Source organism: Molothrus ater, chromosome 10, assembly GCF_012460135.2.
Source record: "Molothrus ater isolate BHLD 08-10-18 breed brown headed cowbird chromosome 10, BPBGC_Mater_1.1, whole genome shotgun sequence".
Taxonomy (NCBI): domain Eukaryota; kingdom Metazoa; phylum Chordata; class Aves; order Passeriformes; family Icteridae; genus Molothrus; species Molothrus ater.
Genome location: NC_050487.2, coordinates 3,869,794 through 3,891,163, shown reverse-complemented (window position 1 = coordinate 3,891,163; position 21,370 = coordinate 3,869,794). Strand labels below are relative to the sequence as shown.

Below are 21,370 nucleotides of genomic sequence, written 5' to 3'. Positions count from 1 at the left end.
CAAATTAAACAATTTCAATTAGGCTTACGAGAAAAGAAGGAAATCCATGCCAGATTGAGGAGAGAAGCATTTAAAATCAGTTGGAATCCTGATGGCTTCTCAAATAACCTGTCAACTCAGAACATTGTGATTCTCAGAGCAGCAGGTAACTCACAGAAGTTTAGGTTGTTAATTTCCCTTTTTGTTTTTCCCCAAGGATCCATTCTACTTAAGTATACAAAGCTAAGATTTTACAGGTACAGTTAAAGAGGCTATCATGAAAGATTAAGTTTATTGTCACTGGTTTGTTTGGTTAAGGTCTCAAGAGCAAAATAAAAATGTTCCTGAATGGAAGCTGCTTCCCCCCACTTTTTTCTTTGTAAAAGAATTTTAAAAATAAACTTATAAAATATTGTTCAGCTGCTGCAACAAACCAAATGTAGCAGAGTACCTGACCTTTTGTTATTTTTAAAATGCAATGGCTTCTTCCTCACTAATAATGACTGTTTTGGCATTTATCAACAAAATATGCATAGAAAAGCAAGGTGAGCTTGATTAAAATAGTCACTGACTAAAGGAACTTTCAGGCAGCTTTACTGGTGACATCCTAATACAAACCTATTGAAAAAAAAAAGAATACTTGGCCAAATATAATTCATCATGAACAAAGTCTCTAATATTCCATATTCCAGGGCAAAAAGCTTTGATTCTTGCTGGAGACAGGGTATTGAGGAGCAGATTCTTAGACAGACCTCTCATGGTAATTCCTGTGTAGCCACAGTCTAAACACAGATCCTGGAACAACTCATTGCACCTACACAGACCTTACAAAATGCTCAGCCAAGTATGTCCCTGTAATCAAATGTGGAAATAACTAACAACAAGGATGTCCTGTTACCAGCAAAAACCTATTGTGTAATATGCTTTCCTTCTAATTCATCAGCAGAAGCACTGTGATTTTCCTAGGAGTTTTTTAAGCTTTCTAGCAGTAATGATGTCTTTTCTGTGGAGTGCCAGGGTGATAGGAGTAGATCCCTGTGGAGATAACCATCCTCGATCCTTGTGGAGATAACCATCCCCTGATCCTGGGGAGATAACCACCCCCGATCTGATCCTTGTGGAGAAAACCACCCCCTGATCCCTGTGGAGATAACCACCCCCTGATCCTTTGGAGATAACCACCCCCTGATCCCTGTGGAGATAACCACCCCCTGATCCTTGTGGAGATAACCACCCCCAATCCTTGTGGAGATAACCACCCCCTGATCCTGGGGAGGTAACCACCCCCTGATCTGATCCTTGTGGAGAAAACCACCCCCTGATCCTTGTGGAGATAACCACCCCCTGATCCCTGTGGAGATAACCACCCCCTGATCTGATCCCTGTGGAGATAACCACCCCCAATCCTTGTGGAGATAACCACCTCCTGATCCTTGTGGAGATAACCACCCCCTGATCTGATCCCTGTGGAGATAACCACCCCCTGATCTGATCCCTGTGGAGATAACCACCCCCAATCCTTGTGGAGATAACCACCTCCTGATCCTTGTGGAGATAACCACCCCCTGATCTGATCCCTGTGGAGATAACCACCCCCTGATCTGATCCCTGTGGAGATAACCACCCCCTGATCTGATCCTTGTGGAGATAACCACCCCCTGATCCCTGTGGAGATAACCACCCCCTGATCCCTGTGGAGATAACCACCCCCTGATCTGATCCTTGTGGAGATAACCACCCCCTGATCCCTGTGGAGATAACCACCCCCTGATCTGATCCTTGTGGAGATAACCACCCCCTGATCCCTGTGGAGATAACCACCCCCTGATCTGATCCTTGTGGAGATAACCACCCCCTCATCCCTGTGGAGATAACCACCCCCAATCCTTGTGGAGATAACCACCCCCTGATCCCTGTGGAGATAACCACCCCCTGATCCTTGTGGAGATAACCACCCCCTGATCCCTGTGGAGATAACCACCCCCTGATCTGATCCTTGTGGAGATAACCACCTCCTGATCCTTGTGGAGATAACCACCTCCTGATCCCTGTGGAGATAACCACCCCTGATCCCTGTGGAGATAACCACCCCCTGAGAGCACCATGTGCCACAGTAGCCAGCATTGCATAGACAGGTGTGGTTTTCATCTGTGCATTTAAAGTATAACTCTTCAGGTTTAGGTCTTCACACCATTTTACCTTTGTTTTACTCCACTTAAAATTATATATCCAAAACTATAATGAACAAATTTGTATGAGCAAAGTAAAGTTATATTAATATCCAGTAATGAAGTCATAGTTAGACTCTGAATGCAAAACTACATGATCTGTTAGGTTTTTAAATACATATATGGCATTATCAACTGGTTGTATAATACATAATTTATGCCAGAATTAATCTGACTCTAAGAGCAGTCTAGCTCACCATAGAAAAAATATGGTTCAATAATTTCAATAGTGTTCAATTTGTAGAATTATATACTTTAAAGAACATGGAACAATACTCTTCTGTGCTTGCTGTGTTTTGAGAGTGATCATCAAACATATTCACAGATTGCAGCAAAACCATCTCAGGAACTTCCCTATCCCACTGCTCTATGTGCTATCAGTGTACATGTTAATTTACTGAGTTGTATAGGTAAGTGTTCTGATTTTCATTTTTATCTTCAAGATAAAAATGGCATTTCTCCATCACATATAAAAAATGCTAGTATTTTTCCTTTGAAGTACCCTCTAGAAGTTTCTGCTAATCTTTCTGTAATTTGGTTTGATGCTAAATGACTAATTCATTCTGTTTCTTATTTCAAACAGAAGTAACAACAGAAGAATCTGTTTCCAGGAGAATTATCCTGGTTTATATTTAGCCTGGATTGACCTATTTCAGTGTGCAGTCACATGCACACCCTTCTACCTGGCCTCATCCTCCCTGTGAGCTGCTGAGTGTTCCTGTGGTCACAGAATGCAATGTGCCTGGAAGAACCTCTGATGAAAGACAGCAGGCAAAGATTTTATGTCTGATTCAATAGGAAACAAAAAAAAAATCAAGTAGGAAAAGCATATGACACTAAAATACACAAATTAAGCCACTGTATTCCTGCCAACAAAGCTGAGAGAACACACTTGGTCATTCCTCTGGGATAGTAGGGATGTGGGTAACTTCAGAATTCACAAAGAAATGCAGCTGGAATTCACCTGGAAATCACATTAGTCACAGCACCCAGCTCACATTGCCTAAGGGATTGGCTTTCTGGCCTTCCTAGTACCAGCACCTGAAAACAGGTTTTTGCTCTGTAGCAGTTCTGTGATATATGAGATTCTCAGACATATTTAAGTCAAAACTACGCTCCCTCTTGGTTTGGTTGGTGTTTTTTTAGGGTTTTATGACTGTTTATTGACATCCAGGGCTGCTGTTCCCAAGAGCCACAGGCAGAAAATGTAGCATCTCTAACTATAGAGCTCCCATAGATAAAAAGTTAACAATTATCTGAAAATGTATGGAAAAAACATGTAAGAGATCCATTTCAAATTGTAGAATTGTAAAATTAAAATTCTACAATTCAGTTAATTCTGTCTCAAAGCAAACATTAAATTAGTAAGGATCTAGAAAGATGGGTGTTTCATTCCTGTGAAATAAGGTTTTTATATCACCTGAAGACTACAGCCCTAAAGTGTAGACAATTTGTTCTCAGTTCATTTTAGAAGACAAAACCCCAAAAGAACAAATTTGAGTTTCAGAAAGATTTACAGTACTCTGTAAGTATGTGCTTTATACATTTCACCATCAGGACAACTGATAGTTATTGTCAAGCAAACATTATTCCAGGATACAAAGACACTGCTATGTCATTATTAACAAAATATATTTAATATTTGGTTTCAATTTTCCTATTTTCCCTTGCTTTCTTGTAGTGAGCCTGTTTGATTATTGGTTTGATTACTGGTCAATAATTATTAATTATTGATTACAGCTGTTTCCAGACAGCTGTAATCTCCCCACTCTGGCAACCTCCCTGGTTTTGAATCTGTGGTGCAATTTACAGGTTTGCTATTCATACCTGTAATATATTGCCTGTCTCTGTAGATGAGAACAATTTCATCTTATCCCCCATAAAGGCTGTGGGAACTCAAATAAAGAGGACAGTACAAATAATCTTTATCCATTATGATTTATTCTCTACAATACTTCATTAGAGGATAGAGTTCAATTATTTACACTCAGAAATTATTATATAGGTAGGAGGCAACCAAGTGTAATATAAAGAATTGGTCTGACGTCTCTGTACTGTAGGTCAAAAGAGGTCTCCTGCTTTAAGGAAATAAATTAACCAAAAAAACCCCCAACAAAACAACATGTAGTTTCTGAATACAAACAGAAAACAGCACTAATAGTCAGTGAAGACTGCAGAGGTTTGTTAATGTACTATGAAAACAAATTATTCTGTGCAAAGGTTAAAATGAACTCTTAGATTTCCTTACAGATTTTTTTTTTGTTCTGATAAATTGTAGATATGTGATATTTTGACCATATAACATTCCCAAACCGAAATGGCTTCAGTTGAGATTGACTGTTAAACAACATGAAAAAAAAATTAAGAACCTCACAGTGGAAACATTTCAACACTGACAGACTCCAGTGATCAAAGACATTCTCCTGTAGTTACCATAAAACAAAGACATTTCATCATTGCAGTGAGATTATTTATCAGTTGTGGTTGTCATGAGAATAAGCCCTTCTAGACCAAAAGGCACTTGCTTCTAAGGATGAGTTAATCCAGATCAAACCAGGTAACAGTTGCTTTGAGGAGTAGTTCTAACCAGCTGTCCCAGCCAAGCAAACACAGAGAAAATCTCACATCAATTGGCCACTGATTTTGGTTGTCTCCATCTTGAGGAAATTCAAACTGCAGTTTGTGCCCACTTCACCTCTTTCATCCTTATGCATAGCTGCCATGTAATGATCTAGAAACGGGATTATTTCCTGAGACCACCTGTCCTTGTCATACATTTCTCTGAGCTGACTTAGCTACTGACACAGTTCTCAACTGATTTTATAGCTGGACCCTTATGGGACTAAAGCTGAGAGGGCCTGTTCCTTAGGCAGCAGACCAGTGTTTCTGATCTGCCAGCTTCTCTTCTCACTGCAACAAGACAAGAACACAGTACATATTTAGAGGCATTTATGTTTTGTTTGTGTTTTTTTAAACAGACTGAGTGGGGAAATAGAAGTGGGAGAGGACAAGACTTCCCCAGTCCCAAACCACCTGTCCCACTTCAGGCTTAAACCAACCAAGTTACTCAATCCTAAAATTCTGTTCTTTAAAAAATGACAACTAACCCTCCCCACCCCACCCTTTAGTCATCCCCTAGTCAAAGAAACTGAAATCAGGAAAACACTATACACTGTTGAAGACACAGAACAGGGCAAACACCTGAAAAAGAAACAGTATAGTTGAAAAGCCTGGCACTGTATGCCTGCATGACCAGTCTCACCGAGCGTGCTCAGGGGTGAAGTTTTAGCACCATTTTTTTGCCTTTTTTTTTAAACCTTTTAGAAATTAAATTCTAACATAGAACACTTGAACAGTAATGAGTGTAGCCCTATGTATCATACTGTTTGACAGCTGAAAGGTGAGTGGTATGCCTGGAGCTGACCCCACCCTCCCCCATCACTACACGGCACCTGGGGGAGCAACTACAAACTGGAGTGGTTTGTAACGAGACTCATTTATTCTCAGCAGCAGGAAGTCATGAAACAATCTTTTCATCTTCAATTCTTTCCAACAACATCACAAGGGAAAAGTGGCAATTTGTAGGAATGACCCAATACAGAAGGAGAGCTGGGTCAGTATTGCACCGTTATCCAGCGGAATCCCCCTCACATCTCTCTCCTCCATACACCAACATGAAGCAAAAAGGCACAAGTTGTGCCTTGCTTCCTTAGGACCAGGAGCAGCACGCTGCAGTTCTCAGCTTCCTACCAGCCCTATTCCCTGCCACACCACAGCATAATTTCAGGCTTCAGACACCAGCCAATTACAACACACGAGCAGGCTCAGAAGATGTGTGCAACCAAACAGCCATGACTCTGTTATGCACTCGTGTTCTCTTCCCCAATCATTACTAACCCTCCAGAAGCTTGGAAAACCAACCAACCTACCAACCAACCCCACCCCAAACTGCATGCTGAAATCCAGTTATCTCACTGAAAGAGTGCCATAATTTAGAGTTTATGACATCCCTCAATGATGCTGCAGAATAACAACTGATAACTTCCTTTCAGAAAAGAGTATATTCCTTGTGATCATCAACCACCATGGGAGAAGAAATACAGAATGCACACGAGTTTCATGCCATTTGGGTAATACAGATTTCCCCACTCACTGCCTGCATGTGGCAATGACTAAGCTGAGTAAGATAAATCTTACCAGCAAAACAGAACAGCACCATTCCATAGGCCTGGAATAAACTGGAACACCCACAGCCCCTAAGATCAGCAATCATACCGGCCAAAGTGGCTGCTCTATCAAAAGGAAGGTCCCCAAGACTGTTAGCTTAAATTAAAACAAATTTCAGTCACTGGTCTCACGTGTACAACTACAGCCAATGCTCTGCAAAACCCTCCCCAGCCTAATCCTATCTCTTACAAATATTTGGAAACAAAATTTGGTCAAAACAAAGACTGTCCAGGGACACTCGAGGATCCTTTCCTCTGTGTACACAGCATGTGCCATGGCGCTCTTACAGGCAAAACACCATTGTATTTCATAGCAGGCTTCATCACCAAGAATCCAACCTACTAAGGATCTGAGCCTTAAAGCCTTCAAGGGTTTATTTAAATAATGGATTAATTTTTCACATATTTTCTGTCCATGAGGATGGGGTGCCATCCAGGTGTTCAACCCTCCCCAATATCATGATGTCCGCCTGTGATGCGTGGGGACTGCAATCAGCTCTCAGTACACAACAGATACCAGAGGTTAAAAAAAAATTTAAAAGAACCTAAAAAATGTTTTGTTGGACTCCGTTGCCCAGGCTGCCAGGGGAATGCTCCTACTTGATCTGGGGGGCTTCCATAACAAAGAGCTCCAGTTTCCAGAGCGTCAGTAACACCCAGAACAGATCAGTCCGAAGCAGCACTTTCACTCCTAAAGGTCTTCTGCACCTGACGACAGTTCGTAGGCATGGAGCCCCAATCCAACTGAACCCCCGCTGGGAGGGAAGGCTGAGATAAGGCTTGGGCCCCTGAAGTCCTGTGACGCTCTCACCCTCCCCCCAGGTCAGTGGGAAGGCAGACTTGGCAACGGAAGCTAGCATCATAAAATGGTGCAGTAATAGAAGTAACTGGACCAGGAAGAGGAGGCGTCTGCCCCGATGATGTCATAGCCGTTGGCAGCAACTGGGGAGTGGGACTGGTCATGCAGCCGTGTGTCAGGAGTAATGATTGTAGAGGGGGGGGGCATGAAGGGTGCCATTCTGGAAACAATGCTGGCGGGAGGCCATGTACTCTGCATAACTGATTGTCACCTTCTCACTGCGGTACCTGTGGGAACAGGCAGAAACACAACGTCAGCCCGAGCAGTGTGGAGCATCGCATCTGCGCTCCCCCGTCGAGGGCAGGAATGGTGACTCTGACTCCATCTTCTCAGAAGGCTCATTTATTATTTTATAGTACTATATTATATTAAAGAATGCTATACTAAACTATACTAAAGAATACAGAAAGGATACAGACAGAATGCTAAAAAGATAATAATGAAAACTCGTGACTCTTTCCAGAGTCTCGACACAGCTACTGAACTAATATTTGGCTCATCTGTCTTCAGAAGGTTTGTATTCAAATCATATTCCCACTGCTGGATATCAATCCCACTATAGGTTAGTTTGTTAAGTCAAATAATGAGGCGGGACAACATAAAAGACAGATGTTATTGTCAGCCTGCAAATACACAAAACCGGTTAAAATGCCTAAAAGCTTGGCACTGAGTCAAAACAACTCACACCAGAATCCAATGGAACAATCACCTGTGGGTAAACAATCTCCAAACACATTCCAAAGGAGCAAAACAGAGGAGAAGCAAATGAGATAAGAATTGTTTTCCTTTCTCTCTGAGGCTTCTCAGCTTCCCAGGAGAAAAATCCTGGGCAAAGGGATTTTTCAGAAAATGTGAAAATGCAGGGACTCGACATAAAACATTCACCCAGCTCACAGCCAGTGATGACCAAGAGGAACCCACTGGTATGAATAACGTATGTGAGCTTGAATTAGCTCCAGGGTCCTGAAGGATGAGTCCTAATCAAGGTGATGATAATTAAAGGGATGCCTGAAGTAGCACACAGGAAATAAATGATTGGTTTGTATTCTTTTTTATCTACATATTGCATGAAAAATTGCTGGAAGAAACTACAGTGACTAAATAATCAGTATTTCAGTATTGTTTACTTTTGTGGTTATCTCCACATTTGAAAAGGTAGTGAAAGAAATGGAGAGGTGGGTAAAGAGAGGTTTATTACAGCACATAAACGACTTGGTCCATGCTGCACAATCAGAATTCACAAAATGCAAAGTTCCTTTGGAGAGACTGGAGTTTTCCAAGTTCTTCTAAAGGACATTAAACAACAGCCAGCTACAAAGTGGTTGTGAGTTGCACTAAGATCACATGATTCTCATGTGAGATTTTAATGAAAACCTTCATCCTGTCACCTCCTGTTAAAGAAAACCGTGCACACTCACCTCATTTCTCTAGAGGTAAAGAATGACCTGATAATTTAGTGTTTCTATAGAAAACCAGAAAGTCCCAATTTTTACTAACATAAAGGGGGCAGAAGCCAGTAGGACAGCTGGAGGTATAGAAAAGCAAGCAAATTCTGAAAACCAGCCAAATTTGAGTGTGGTTTGGTTTCAAGACAGGTGTCACCTCCTAATAGCTACAGCATTCACAGATGAGCACACTGAGAAAAGGAAGTTCATGGAAAAGATGCCAAAAAAAATCAACCTTTTAAACTCTCAAAGGCTCTGCTTCTGATCTTTCACATATATGGTAATATTAAAACCAGTGACACTTAGAAAAATGCCAACTTTGATCCTGCATGGGCCAAATCATTGTGCTTAATTCCATGTGCATTACATGCCTAACACGTGGCATTTGTGATTTGGTCTTTCACACTACATCTCCTCTGAAAGAGGCATAAAGACTTACATCAAGCACAAATATTTAGAATCACCCAGAAAACACTATAAAGTAAAATTAAGAGACAACAAATATATTTGCTTACCTGGTAAGTTTAATTGTTTTCCTAAAATCATTGGTAATGGGAGCCTTAAAGCCACCTTTCCTGAGTAAGGAGTCTATGGTCTGGATCTGATCCCAGTCTATTGAAAAATAGAAGCAAGGCAAATTTTTCAATATAAAAAATATTTCAAAACCACAAGAGATGCATTAAAAGGACTCTAGAAAAACAAACAACTAAACAGGAAACTCTGAGCTTTAGAAATCCTAGTGTTGAACTGGACATACATGGCCTGATGCATGCACACCATCTGTACATGCCTACCCCTTTAAACTCATACAGGAGCTGGTCTATGAAAGAGCAATTCCATTTTCCATTCCATGTCTTCTTATAAAGGTCTGTGCCTTGTTACTGTTGCAGGGACCCCAAATTTTTTCATCAAGTGCCACTTAGCTCCCTTGAAAAGAAGATAATACTAATTTCTTTACAGAGACAAATTGGGATTGATGCTCTAGTGATAGCACAGTGCACTGCTAGGTGAGAGATCAGAGTTAAAGTTCCTACCTTAGTCTTTTGCCCCAGAGCCAGGAGGATGCGACCACTCCACTCTGCTAGGTGGAGGAAAGGAGGAGGCAATATTTTGAGCAGTTACCATGGTGACCACTACTCTATTTGAGTGGGAAGTGTGCTCCAGAGGGGCTGTGTTTCTAGCCCTCCTCTGGAGGATGCTACTTTAGCAAGAATGAGGAGGAAAGTGACTCTCCTGTTGGTGCTGTGCAGCGTGCAGTTATCCTAGTTGGTGGGAGAAACATAGAAGAGGAAAAATGCAATGCTGAATGAAGCTGGAAGATCCATACTTTGAGATCCTCTGTTTCTTCAGCCCTAAAACATTCTGGCACTAAAATACAGCTGTGCAAAGATATGGGATGAGACACAGGCCAGATGAAAACCCAGCAGCAACTCTATCATGTGTCAGTTGTCCAGATTAAGCCTGGTGGTTCCATGGCACCACTGTGAGGACAGCATTGTATTCCAAGCCCCAAATTGACAGATTGTTACCCAATTCTGTGACACAATGTGTTGACATGTTTGGCTGCCATCTCAAACCCACCTTGTTCCTTAGCAACCTCAGGTAAATACGTTGCTGTGCGTTTGACACCTTTCTCATTGATGAACTCTATTCTGATCCCATGGATTCCAACCTATAGATGGAAATGAACAGCCAGATAAGAGGTGTTTGCTAGCACTGAGCCCATGACTCAGTTGTCATTCCCACAACACTGTGCATCTCTCTCTCTGCACAGCTTGGCTTTTGCCTGGGTAAGGTCATTCTCTTCCCCACTCTCTGCTCTTGCCTGGCAGGTCTCACAAGCAGCTCTCAGCCATCTTTCCCAGACAAGCCTCACCAGTGGCCCTTCCAGTTCTCCTGAGCTAAGTCTTGTCAGCTTTCCATCTCTTGTGTCAGGCAAGAGAGATAAAATCTCTGCATGCAAGAATGATGCCTAAAATTACCTGACTATGAAGTCCATATATATATTCTTCTTGAATGAAATACACTTCAATGTACAAGGTCCTAAAAACCATTCATACCTTTGGTCTTAACTACTTTTTATTTCCAGTTCCTATCCACACCATCAAAATACCTCCCAGGTTTTTATACAAGTTTATATCCATTTCCTATTGGGCCAAGTCCATAAACCATTTTCATGTTTCTCTTATTCCCATTCAGATCCCCCCCAACCAAAAGCATATTGCTGGGCCATCCTCTTCCTTGCTTCCTTCCTTCTAGCTTTTCATCCCCATTTCTTCTATGCCCACACACCCCTGTAAGGAAGGAGATACATCACCATGTACTAACCCGAACCCGAATGGAACGAGAGAGTGATGCAGAGTTCCAAATGCACCTGTTCTCACCTCCCAGTCCAGGTAGTCACTGGCATCCTCAAAGTTAGTGAGGAGGGAGACAGAGCAGAAGAGTTTGGGCAGCTCCTCGCGGGTCAGGGGGGGAAATCGGCTGTCCTTAAGTGCACTAAAGGGAACAGAAGATACATCACCCAATACAAGCACCAAAATAAAGTGTCAGATGCTCAATTATTCCCCTTTTGATTATGCCTGCATGAAACATGCTTCTCTGCTACTGCAGAGAAAGTGATTTGCATTTCTCCCTGATCTAATGAACTGTAATACCAGCGGCAAGCTTCCTGATGCCATCCAGTGCCTACTGCAGGCTGAGAGAAATTATGTGCTACAGATGTCAAAACTGTAGGTATGCAAGATAGATTTGACAGTAGCCTTAAAATGCCAACTGCAACTCACCTTTTGCAAAGATGTTCCACTACATCCTGATACATCCCTTCACTGTAACTCTCATACACTCAGGTATAGTTCATTACGAAGCATATTACATTGAACTGTGTTGATCCAACATCAACCTAACCTTGAATCCTTACAGATCTTCAGTGAATGAACTAGTTTCATATGAATTTCATAATTATTTCATTTTTGACAGTTACCTGGTTAATGTGTATTCCCTGAGTCCTGAGTGAAGATTCATGGCTGAAAAGGTCCCGATGCAGCCACGAAGCCGCTTGTCTCGCCCCGTCTTCCACGTCACAAAGAGTGGACTGAAAAGGCAAAACAAGAAAGAAACCCTCCAGCCTCTACAGATATTTGGTTGCTAAGGGGAGACAACCAAGGTATGAAGAGCCCCATGCCTTTGCTTTCTCTCCCTGCAGTAAACCCCAGCAGGCAGGTTTGCTCACCTGCTATCTAGCAAGAGCTACACTTCATGCCCACCCCCCCGACATGCAAGCCCCAGCACTTCCCTCCACCTTGCCAGCACACTCCATCCTGCTCAGCAGGACTCTGAAGTCCTCCATGGACACCTTCCTGGCCAGACTCTGCTGTCTTCTAATGACTGAAATGGTTATTTGATCTGATTACCTGTCAGTATTGGCCTCACTTTGTAGCACCCACTAGTTTCCAGCATAGGTCATATAGAAATTAATATAGATGATGCAAGTTAGTTCTTTAGACTACTACTTCTATAAATCAGATTTGCAATAAAAGCTTTTCTTTTTTGCTTTTTAAGGAATGAAAAGAAATCGAAATTATTTTTTCTCCCTGTTATTTCCATGAGGATCTGACTTCTGGGTCCATCCCTAAGGCTCAAGCAGTTTATGTCCACATCTTTTGCTTACCTTACATTTGATTTGTATTTACACACATTTTCTCCTTTTGAACACATATCTAAACCACTATTGTTCCTACCCAAACATCACCTGGATTTCCACTTTCCTGTCTACCATGACAAATTTACAGGCACAACAGTAGATTCTCAAACTCAGCAGGCTCATTTCAAGCTGTTAAACTACACCTCCTGATTTGGCCTTAAAGAACAACAACTTCAGAATAATAGAGCTCTACAAAGAGATAAACAGGTAAAGATGACTGAACATTAAATACAGAAAAATTAACTTCTACAGGAGTGAGTGAAATTGCAAAGAGCTGTAGAGAGGAGCACTAAAAGGACAGTGGTGGTTGCAGCTCTACAAGAATGTCCAAACATCTGCAAAATTCTGTAAGACAACTGATAATGCTGACCTAATTATAAAAACAGGATGAGTGATTCTGTGCCTTGTTCAGAGAACTGAATGCAAGACATCAGTCTGTGGATTTCCACTGAACTTTAATATGATAGCATATGATTTTCTGAGATTAAAAAAACATTGACAGGAGTTTTGAACCATCAAGCCTGATTTGACAACATGGCTCAGACACTTACTTTCCTCAAACTCTTGAAGCTCTTGTAAGCAATGCACCTCTGCAGCAAACCTTACAAAAATACTAAGATGTTCTGTTCAGACAACAAATCCAGCATGGAGTGTGGATGATTTCTCAAACACAGCAACAAAACTTCTTAAGTCTAAGTAGTGAGAACATCATTTAAACTGTACCAATAAATCAATGCCCAGCGAGGTTCCTCAGAGCAACAATGGAATTAAATCCATCACAGCATAAATTCATCATTCAGGATCTAGACACCAGCTGTGACCAACAGCAAAAGTACTGCCCAAAAGAGCAATTAGCCCTTGAGTGATAATTGTGGAGGACTTTGCCCACAGAGGAAGTGGAAACATCCTTCCACACCCAACAACAACCTCCTGGCTGGCTTAACCAAGACAGGGGATTTGCTTACAGGATATAATTTTCCTACATTTTCATCTATCTATTTTATGTTGAAAGAGCAAACAGAAAAAGAGTGTAAGAAAATACGTTGGAAAACTTAAAAAAAAAAGAAGACACTAAACCTAGACAGGAGATCTCTGAGAAACACAATTGTCACAAGTTCAGTGGAAATTTACCCTAATCTAATAAAAATTTTGCAAGTACTGTTCAGTCCATGTTACACTCACCCCAAAGAGAAAAGGCAAGGGAGAACATAAAAACCATCACACAGAGAATACAAATCTAAGTAAATTCCCCTTCAATTCAAATTGCAGGTTCACATTTTCAATTTATCTCTTTCCCCTTCCAAAGGGAAAAAAAATCCCAGAACCCATCTTTCCACTGAGCTGCAGCACAGCTTTATGCATCTATAATAGAAGAGATATTATCAGAAGGGAGAGGATAATTGCATTCAGAAGGCTGTATATTTTAAAATACCTTAAAGCACATTTAAAACCATTTTTCATTGTGGTCAGAACAACTGAGGCATAAGAAAAAGATATGATTCTGTACACACAGATAAAATTTCACTATTTTCACTGCAGAGAAGATGATGTTTCTGTCTCTGAAGAATAAATGCACTCAGCAAATTGCAGGTGCAGCTGACAATAAGGCCATTGTTCCAGAGCCCCTCCTTGAAAAGTGTTATTTCCCAGATGTACTGAGAAAAGTCACAACAATCTTTTGTCCATGCTCACCCAAGAGCATTTACTGGTACTTTGCAGCCATATCCTCAGCAGATTATGTCAACTGTTCCTTCCCCAGCCACAACATCCCACTTTATATATGTTTGATGAGGGTTTTTAGGCTGAGAGGAACTAAAACTAACAGCAACTAAAAATTAGCTTCATCAGTTGCAACTACAAAGGGAATTTTAAAGTAGAAAAATACAGTCTGCTTGAATCAGGCTTTAGTTTGTGCTAGGGAAAAACCTGTTATAGACAGATCTTATGATGCAAGTATTATTTGTCTTGTATGGCAACTAGAAACTTCCATATTATAGTTCTAGCACCAGTTTGTAATACCTACTATTAAAAAAAATCAGACTGAAGTACAAAAGTGGAAAAAGTAACCAATCAACTACTTTCATAGGTTCCAAATTGTAATTACCTGCAGTGACATGAATAGTAAAGGGGATATTTCCTTCCTTTGCCAAGTTAATTCAGACATAACTACAAGGCTTGCAATGCCACCATCTCTCCATTCAGCTGTGACCATCACTGCTAACACTGGAATAAGGGAACTTCACTTCAGGTGTCTACCAGCTCCGTAATTCCCATGGATACGTCCATGTGCATATCCCCCCAGGCTGGTGACTGAAATTCTTGTGGTTTTCAATCCATAACCCTGTAACTGGCATTTATTACACTGGTCATGCCAAATCCTGACCTTCACACCTGCTTTTAGCTTGACTTTAAAGTTCAGCAGTTTAAAAACCACTGTGCCTCTTTCTATTCAATCAACACTCTTGTCTCTGCCTGTCCAGAGACACTCCTGGTATAAACCTTTGTTTTGTCCAAAGATCTCTTATATTGACATTAATTATGTCACAAAAGGCCACAATGCAAATTATTTCTGTATTTTCACTTTGCTTACTCTTGTATTTGATAACATTTGGTTTAAAGTTCATTACTAGACTATCTCAAGTGGGGCAGTTCTTCTTGTGTGCTGCTCTCCAAGAGAGCAAACCCCATGCTTTTCCCTGGGGCACATCAATTTCCTGGGAGCAGAATAAATGCTGAAACACAAGAAAATCCAGGTAAGCATTTGCTGACAGAGGAAGAGAAGGGAAGGGCTGGTTATGCTTTGTTGGTGTGCTGATCTAAAAGACTTGTAATCATGAGCACTGAAATAACCAGTGAACAATTTTTAACTTTTCAAATCTGGGCATAAAATTCAACCAGCTGCTATTCCCCAGAGGACATCCTTTTTGATACTAGTCAACAGAAAAAGCAACAAAATCCAGCCAGAAATCTCCTCTGACACCGAAAGAATGCAGCTCTATAAAACCATCTCTTACCGGCTTAAGAGAGCAACAGCAAATAACCCTTTGCACCCTGAGTGACAAACAACAGCAGACTGACACCAAATGCTCTAAAGGGAGCCCACCCAGTGTGGGTATCAATACCAGAAATATTTCAGCCTGGGGAGTCCCTGGAACTGTTTGATATCCCAGTGCAGAGCATTTCTGTGTCCATTTGTATTTACAGTATCAAAGAGCTTACTCTGCGGCAGCATTCAGAACATGTATCCAGAATCCAGCTGGAATAATAACTGCAAGGAAGCACAACCTACATCCACCCCGACAGCAGAAAGGTGGGCAGACACCGAGTACACAGAAAGGAAGTCCTTGACCTGTTTAAGCCATTGTTCTTTACATCAATTTAAAATTCATTAGCTTAAATGAAGGATGTCAGCAACTTTTTATTTTATCTATTGTTCTGGAGGAGGCCCCGGAGGAGTGTCAGGAGGTCCATCTGTCACTGATCTTTCCCATATAATTCTTTTAACAAACATTTTAACAACATTAACATTTCCACACCTACACAGTCAACCTTCAGACAAACATTAGTTAAATCTCACCAAAGTGAAATAGCTTCATAAATCCTTCTCCTCACTTCTGCTCATACACATCTCCTTTCCTCCTAACCTTGGTACCGTCCTTGAAAGTTAACTCTCTTGGCAGTGCTGCCCTCATGGATGGACTCAAAGGTTTTTCCAACCTAAATGATTCTAGGATTTCTCCCCACATTGCCCAGCTAGTGTTATCTCCCTAACACATCTTCTATAACTGGTAATTTTTAGATTCCCCTCCCTGCTAAACCCATTCACTTGGACAGCTGAAAACTTCCTTGAGTGTCCTTGCCCAACCCTCACCAGGCCAACATTTGTTTCAGGATGAGCTGGAAACTTGTTCCAACTTCAACTTCCTACTTTATTCCCTTTCTGTTTGCTTTGCAGAAGGAAGTCTTTTCCCCTCTCCAAGTCAGTGTCCCACATTACAAGCTGGAGCTTCTTCAAATTAATGACATTATTTAACTGTTTTTTTTAGTACAGTTTTGTACTGGCACTACTCAGTTAATTTTTCACAGAGGAATCTACTTAGGAGGGGGCAAACTTTACCAGAACATTTCCATGAAGTGGGTTTGCACTCCTCCACAAAGAACACAGTGCCTCATGGAACACACCAGACTGTGAGCTGAAGAAGCACCACACCTCTTCACACTTGGCCTAGCTCTTTCTGTAGAGCTAAGCTCTTTCTGTCTCGAAGGACACTCTTGAAAGCTCACTCACCTCCACCAACAAACAGCCCTTCAATCTTTTGTGCACTTACAGTGCATCCTTTTGATCCCAGCAGACAAAGCAAGGAGCAGAGTCCTCCCCTTTCTCCCTGCACACCACTCTTCCCACTCGCCAAAGGAAACCCTTCACCCTTCCCCAGCCACACCCCAGCTCTGGAAGCTTTGCTCCCCCACAGGGCTGTACTCACTAGGGGTCATTGGTAAATCGAGGAAGCCGTGGCTGAGGGAACCCGTAGAGATGACAGTAGAGGACATCAAAGCAGTAGCAGCACATCTCTGCTGTCACCACCAGGTTCTTGGTGCTGTTGGCAGTTCCATTGGGCCGAGTAAGTGGGCTCAGAGCTCCTGAAGTGGGATTCATTCGAGTAATTGGGGAATTTCCTGGGCCCAAAGTCAAGTCAGATACGTTCTCCCTTCCATTATTCCCATCTGTATGCTGGTGGTTCTGAAGAGGACCTGAACTGGAGCTTGGTGCAGTTGTGGTCTGATTCCCATGACTGTGCGTTCCACTCCCAGACAATTTGGGCTTCTTCACCCCACAACAGCCAGCTGCCAGCTTGGGCTCAAGTGGAGGAACACAGCGTCTTTTTCCCATCCTGCTTCAAAACTCGCTGCCTGGAGCACTGCAGAACCCTGGCATGGAGGGGTGGGGGGGAAAGCATTACACAAAGAGTTACAGGTGAAAAACCAACAGCTGCTTCCTTGCTTCTGCTGCAAACAGAGGAAGAAAACCCTCCAAAGCAGGGGACCAAGCACAGCAGTAAAGGCAGCTCAGCAGAATGGGTGTTCTCACACACAGATTGGGAGAGTATGGGTACAACCTGCATGCAATCACACTTTCCAAGGTATTGAATACTTTAATGGGTGGCTCATCACAAAAAACTGTCACCAGACTTCCCATAAAAAGAACAAAACTGTGGGAAAACAGAAGGAAAAAAGACTTGGGACTACAAATAGACCCTGTCCACTACTTTTCCTGCTCACCCATTCCTCCTCAGTCAATGCCTGCACCGGTGGCAAAAAAGTGCATTTCCCTTCCCTGTTCCTGAGAGAGAGTGCCAGCAGCCCAAAATGACACCTTTGGGGCTGGACTCCCAGGGGTGTTGCCCTTGATTTAGCACTGGCAACATCAAAGAAGAGCTAAAAGCACTAAAACCACCATTTTCTAAACTACAGACTATTTTCCAGACCACAGACTGGAATCTGTGTTTACTTTCTGGGACTGGGTGAATGAATACAGCTCCCAAATAAACATGCAGGGGGTACAAGTAAGACGTGCACGACAGGAAGAGCTGAAGCCAGCACAGAAAGTGATAATAGCAGGAAACAGGCATGGTATAAAAACCCCAACAACCCAGAGCAGTGTTCTGCCTGCAAAGATGAGAATATTAGCTCATGCAGCACAAGAAGGGGCGGAACAAACACAGGGAGGAAAGGCTGCACAGACAGAGATGAACAAACATGATAGGCAAGGATTACAGGTCAGTGGCAGGAGCTTAAACACCAGCATCACCGTGAGATCTGAATATACAGGGGAGAGAAAACCAGGCCGTCAAACGGGGCTCAAAGCACGGGCACGTGTGCCACAGGGAACACCCCAGGGGACTGAAGCCACACTCAGCTCTCAGCAGCACCAGGGAACTACTGTGACCACCAGAGCAGCCCTCCAACCCTCCCAACCTGAGAGCACAAACAGTGCTGGGGGTGAGGGATGACACGCACTGAAATTCAGGTTGTGACAACTCCCTCCCTCCTCTGCACATGCAAAGACGGTAAACTTTGTTCGTGAAGTTTCATCGATCACAGCAGGAGCCACAGGACTCTGAACTGAACCAGAACTGATGGGAAGGGTGTCGAGAGGTGCACCTCGCATGCCCGCAGTGCTTGCTCTGCTTAGGAATCCTCCACCTCGAGGTTTTAGAAAGACCATAAGGAACAATTTACATGGCCGAAAGAAAATGATAATCTTTTCTTTGAGCTCTACTTTTGCAATAATAATAAAATTTAAAAAAACAAAACAAAAAAGGAAGGAAACCAGGCAGAAGAAAAGCATAACTTTGCCAAAGCGACCGTGTAAATTCTTCACTGTCTATTAAAAGTAACCCGGTCTGGCTCTTTGAGGTTCCTGAGCTTTATGAGCCTTCCCCGGTTACCACTGACGGCTCAGCTGCATTGGGGAAGATAAATCATTATTTATTTATCTGGAAGCACAACACTTGATTCAAGATCGGAGACGTGGCAGGGGCAGGGGGGAGCTTCCCTCTCTTCTCCCCTCCTCTGCAGCAGGGGCCTAACAAAGGCGGCCGCTCGGCTCCAGCCCCGCTTCCCGGGAGCGCCCCGCGGGCGGGCGGCCGGGGGCACACCGGGGCACCGCGGCGGCGGGACGAGCCCCGGGCCGCCGCACACAAACTTTGCGGGCTGTTCGGGGGGGTCCCGCAGCGCCGCCGGGCCCGGCCCGGGGATACCCCGGGGACCCCCCGTGCCCCCGGCCCGACCCCCCCGAGCGGCCCCGGGGCCGCCAGGGGGCGCCGCGGAGCGGGACCCCCCTGCGGCCTCCCCCAGCCCGGGGCGGGCGGGCGCACGGCGGGGCCCCCTCCACCCGCGCCTCCCTCACACCCCCGGGGGGGTCACCCACCTCCTGCACCCGTCCCGGCTTCTCCTCCGCCTCAGCCCCGCCGCCGCCGCTGCTGCCCCGCAGCCTTCTGCCGCCTCATGGGGCCATGGGCCTGGGCGAGGCTCCCCGGAGAAGCGGGCCCGGCGGGCGGGGGAGCGGGCAGGGCCCGCCGCGGCCGGGGCTTCCCGGGGCGGCCGGAGGACCGGAGCGAGGCCGCGGGCAGGTCCGCCGCTATCCCGGCAGCCTCCTCCTCCTCCTCCTCCTCCTCCCGGCCGTGAGGTAATGAGGGACGGACACTCATAGTCCGCCAGCCTCCCGGCGGCGCCAACACAGCCAAGGCCCCAGGGCGGGCGCTCTGCCCCACGCAGAAACCATAGAGACGCGCACTTCCGCGCCCTCCCCGTCACGTGAGCAGCGCACGTGCGGGGACAAACAGTTCCGGAGGCGGGGACGTCACTCGGCAGCAGCGCCGCGCTGCCATTGGCCAGCGAGGGCGATGACGACATTAGGGGAGGAGCGCGAGGCAGGGAGCGTCCATTGCGCGGCTGGAAGCGGGGGAGTCTGTCCACCCCTCGGTGCCCGCAGCGTTGGTGCGGCCCGGCGCGCTGAGGGCGGGCGTCGTGAGGGCAGAGCTGGGCGGCGGCCGGGCCTGAGCGCTGAGGGAGTTCCGGCCCCGGGACGGCTTTAATTATAGCCCCGTGTAACGGATTTAATTATAGCCCCGTGTAACGGATTTAGGGTAGGAGCCAAGACAGCACAACGGTACCAGCGCAGAGATTACTCTTTTAGTGTTTCCAACCGCCATCGGGGCACCCAGATCCTTCCGCCTCCTGCCCTTCTTCACAGCACCATAAAAACCAAAGTAGAAAAATAGTTACTTCGTCAAGGGTTTAGGGACAGCTTGTAGAAATAGAGGCTCTGCATTCCACCCTGAGGGAATTCTCTGGCAGTGCACAGTTTGGAGTCACTCGGTGGGGAGCACAAGAGTTGGGTTGTTGTGGCTGTATGAGGTACATAAGGGATGGGATAGAGAAAACCACAGCGCCCATTCCTGAATCCCTTCTGACAACACCGGTGAAACACCTGGGCGCAATTAAGAGCAAACTTTGCATAGCCCAGAGTACCCACACTGCACATCCAACCCCAAGAGACAAACTGGCTGAACCCTTTCAAGACTGCAAAATGGAATATATATGCCACTTCTGATCAAAGCTTAAGCAGTAAAAAGGAGGCATAAAAATGTGAGCTGCAGAAATCTGGTTGAATGTCAGTGGATCTTACTGTCTCCTATAGAATAGAATCACAGAATGGTTTGGTAGGAAAGGACCTTCAAGCTTGTTTTGTTCCACCGCCTGCTGTGGGCTGGGACACCTTCTACAGTTTGCTCCTGGCCCTCAACATTACATAATCTACACAGTTTGCACAGCACAAGAGCAGCACTGTAATTATTGTCATTCTAAGATTATGGAACAGCATCATCCTTTTATGTCTAGATGGCAGCCCGAAATAGAAACTTAGGAAAACTAAGGTTACAAAGAATCGGCTGAGAATATCCAGAATAGATCAAGAGGGAGTTCCTAACTTCTGCAGCGTTTAAAAGAATCCTTCCCTCCCTTCTTCCCCCCACATACCTCACTCTGCTGGTAATGCCTTGGATTGCACCTCAAACCCCTTTGCCAAGATATGAAACAGTTCCCAACCCTAATAAAGTCCACTTCATAATCACCACAGAGCTTCTTGTGGAGTCCTTAGGAACCTGGGAGTGTCGGCGCTGTGTTTTATTACCCTGGCAACATCAAACAAATACTTCACCAGTTGTGCATGCTCTTCTGTTCCTGCAGCACAAGAAATGTGAGGTGATAGCAGCAGTTTAATTCCCACCTTTTCTGGTCTTACCTCTGCTTTTAATTTCAACATACACACACAACTACTGTAACTTTCCTAATATCAAAGTTACAATATCGTTATATAAGAATTGTATCTTACAATGGAAAGGGTTTCATTTGAATGAGCAAAATCA

At 44.1% G+C, this 21,370-nt stretch overlaps 1 protein-coding gene across 1 annotated transcript; it reads right to left on the bottom strand.

Moving 5' to 3' along the window:
* Positions 1-4,129: 4,129 nt before the first annotated feature.
* AMMECR1L (AMMECR1 like) lies at positions 4,130-19,584 on the bottom strand. The gene is made up of 7 exons (XM_036388507.2): positions 19,372-19,584; positions 16,925-17,369; positions 11,721-11,831; positions 11,122-11,236; positions 10,319-10,409; positions 9,253-9,349; positions 4,130-7,519 (listed from the first exon to the last, which is right to left on the bottom strand). The coding sequence occupies exons 2-7, from the start codon at positions 17,329-17,331 to the stop codon at positions 7,408-7,410; spliced, it is 933 nt and encodes a 310-aa protein (XP_036244400.1). The 5' UTR covers positions 17,332-17,369; positions 19,372-19,584; the 3' UTR covers positions 4,130-7,407.
* Positions 19,585-21,370: the final 1,786 nt, after the last annotated feature.

Bases quoted from the DNA above. Each gene is read 5' to 3' on its own strand.
- AMMECR1L (XM_036388507.2), bottom strand. From the start codon at position 17,331: ATGGGAAAAAGACGCTGTGTTCCTCCACTTGAGCCCAAGCTGGCAGCT. The intron at 10,410-11,121 runs GTGAGAACAGGT...TTCCATCTATAG, and splicing joins GTGACTACCTGGACTGGGAG to GTTGGAATCCATGGGATCAG. The intron at 7,520-9,252 runs GTAAGCAAATAT...CTGTTCCCACAG, and splicing joins AAAACAATTAAACTTACCAG to GTACCGCAGTGAGAAGGTGA.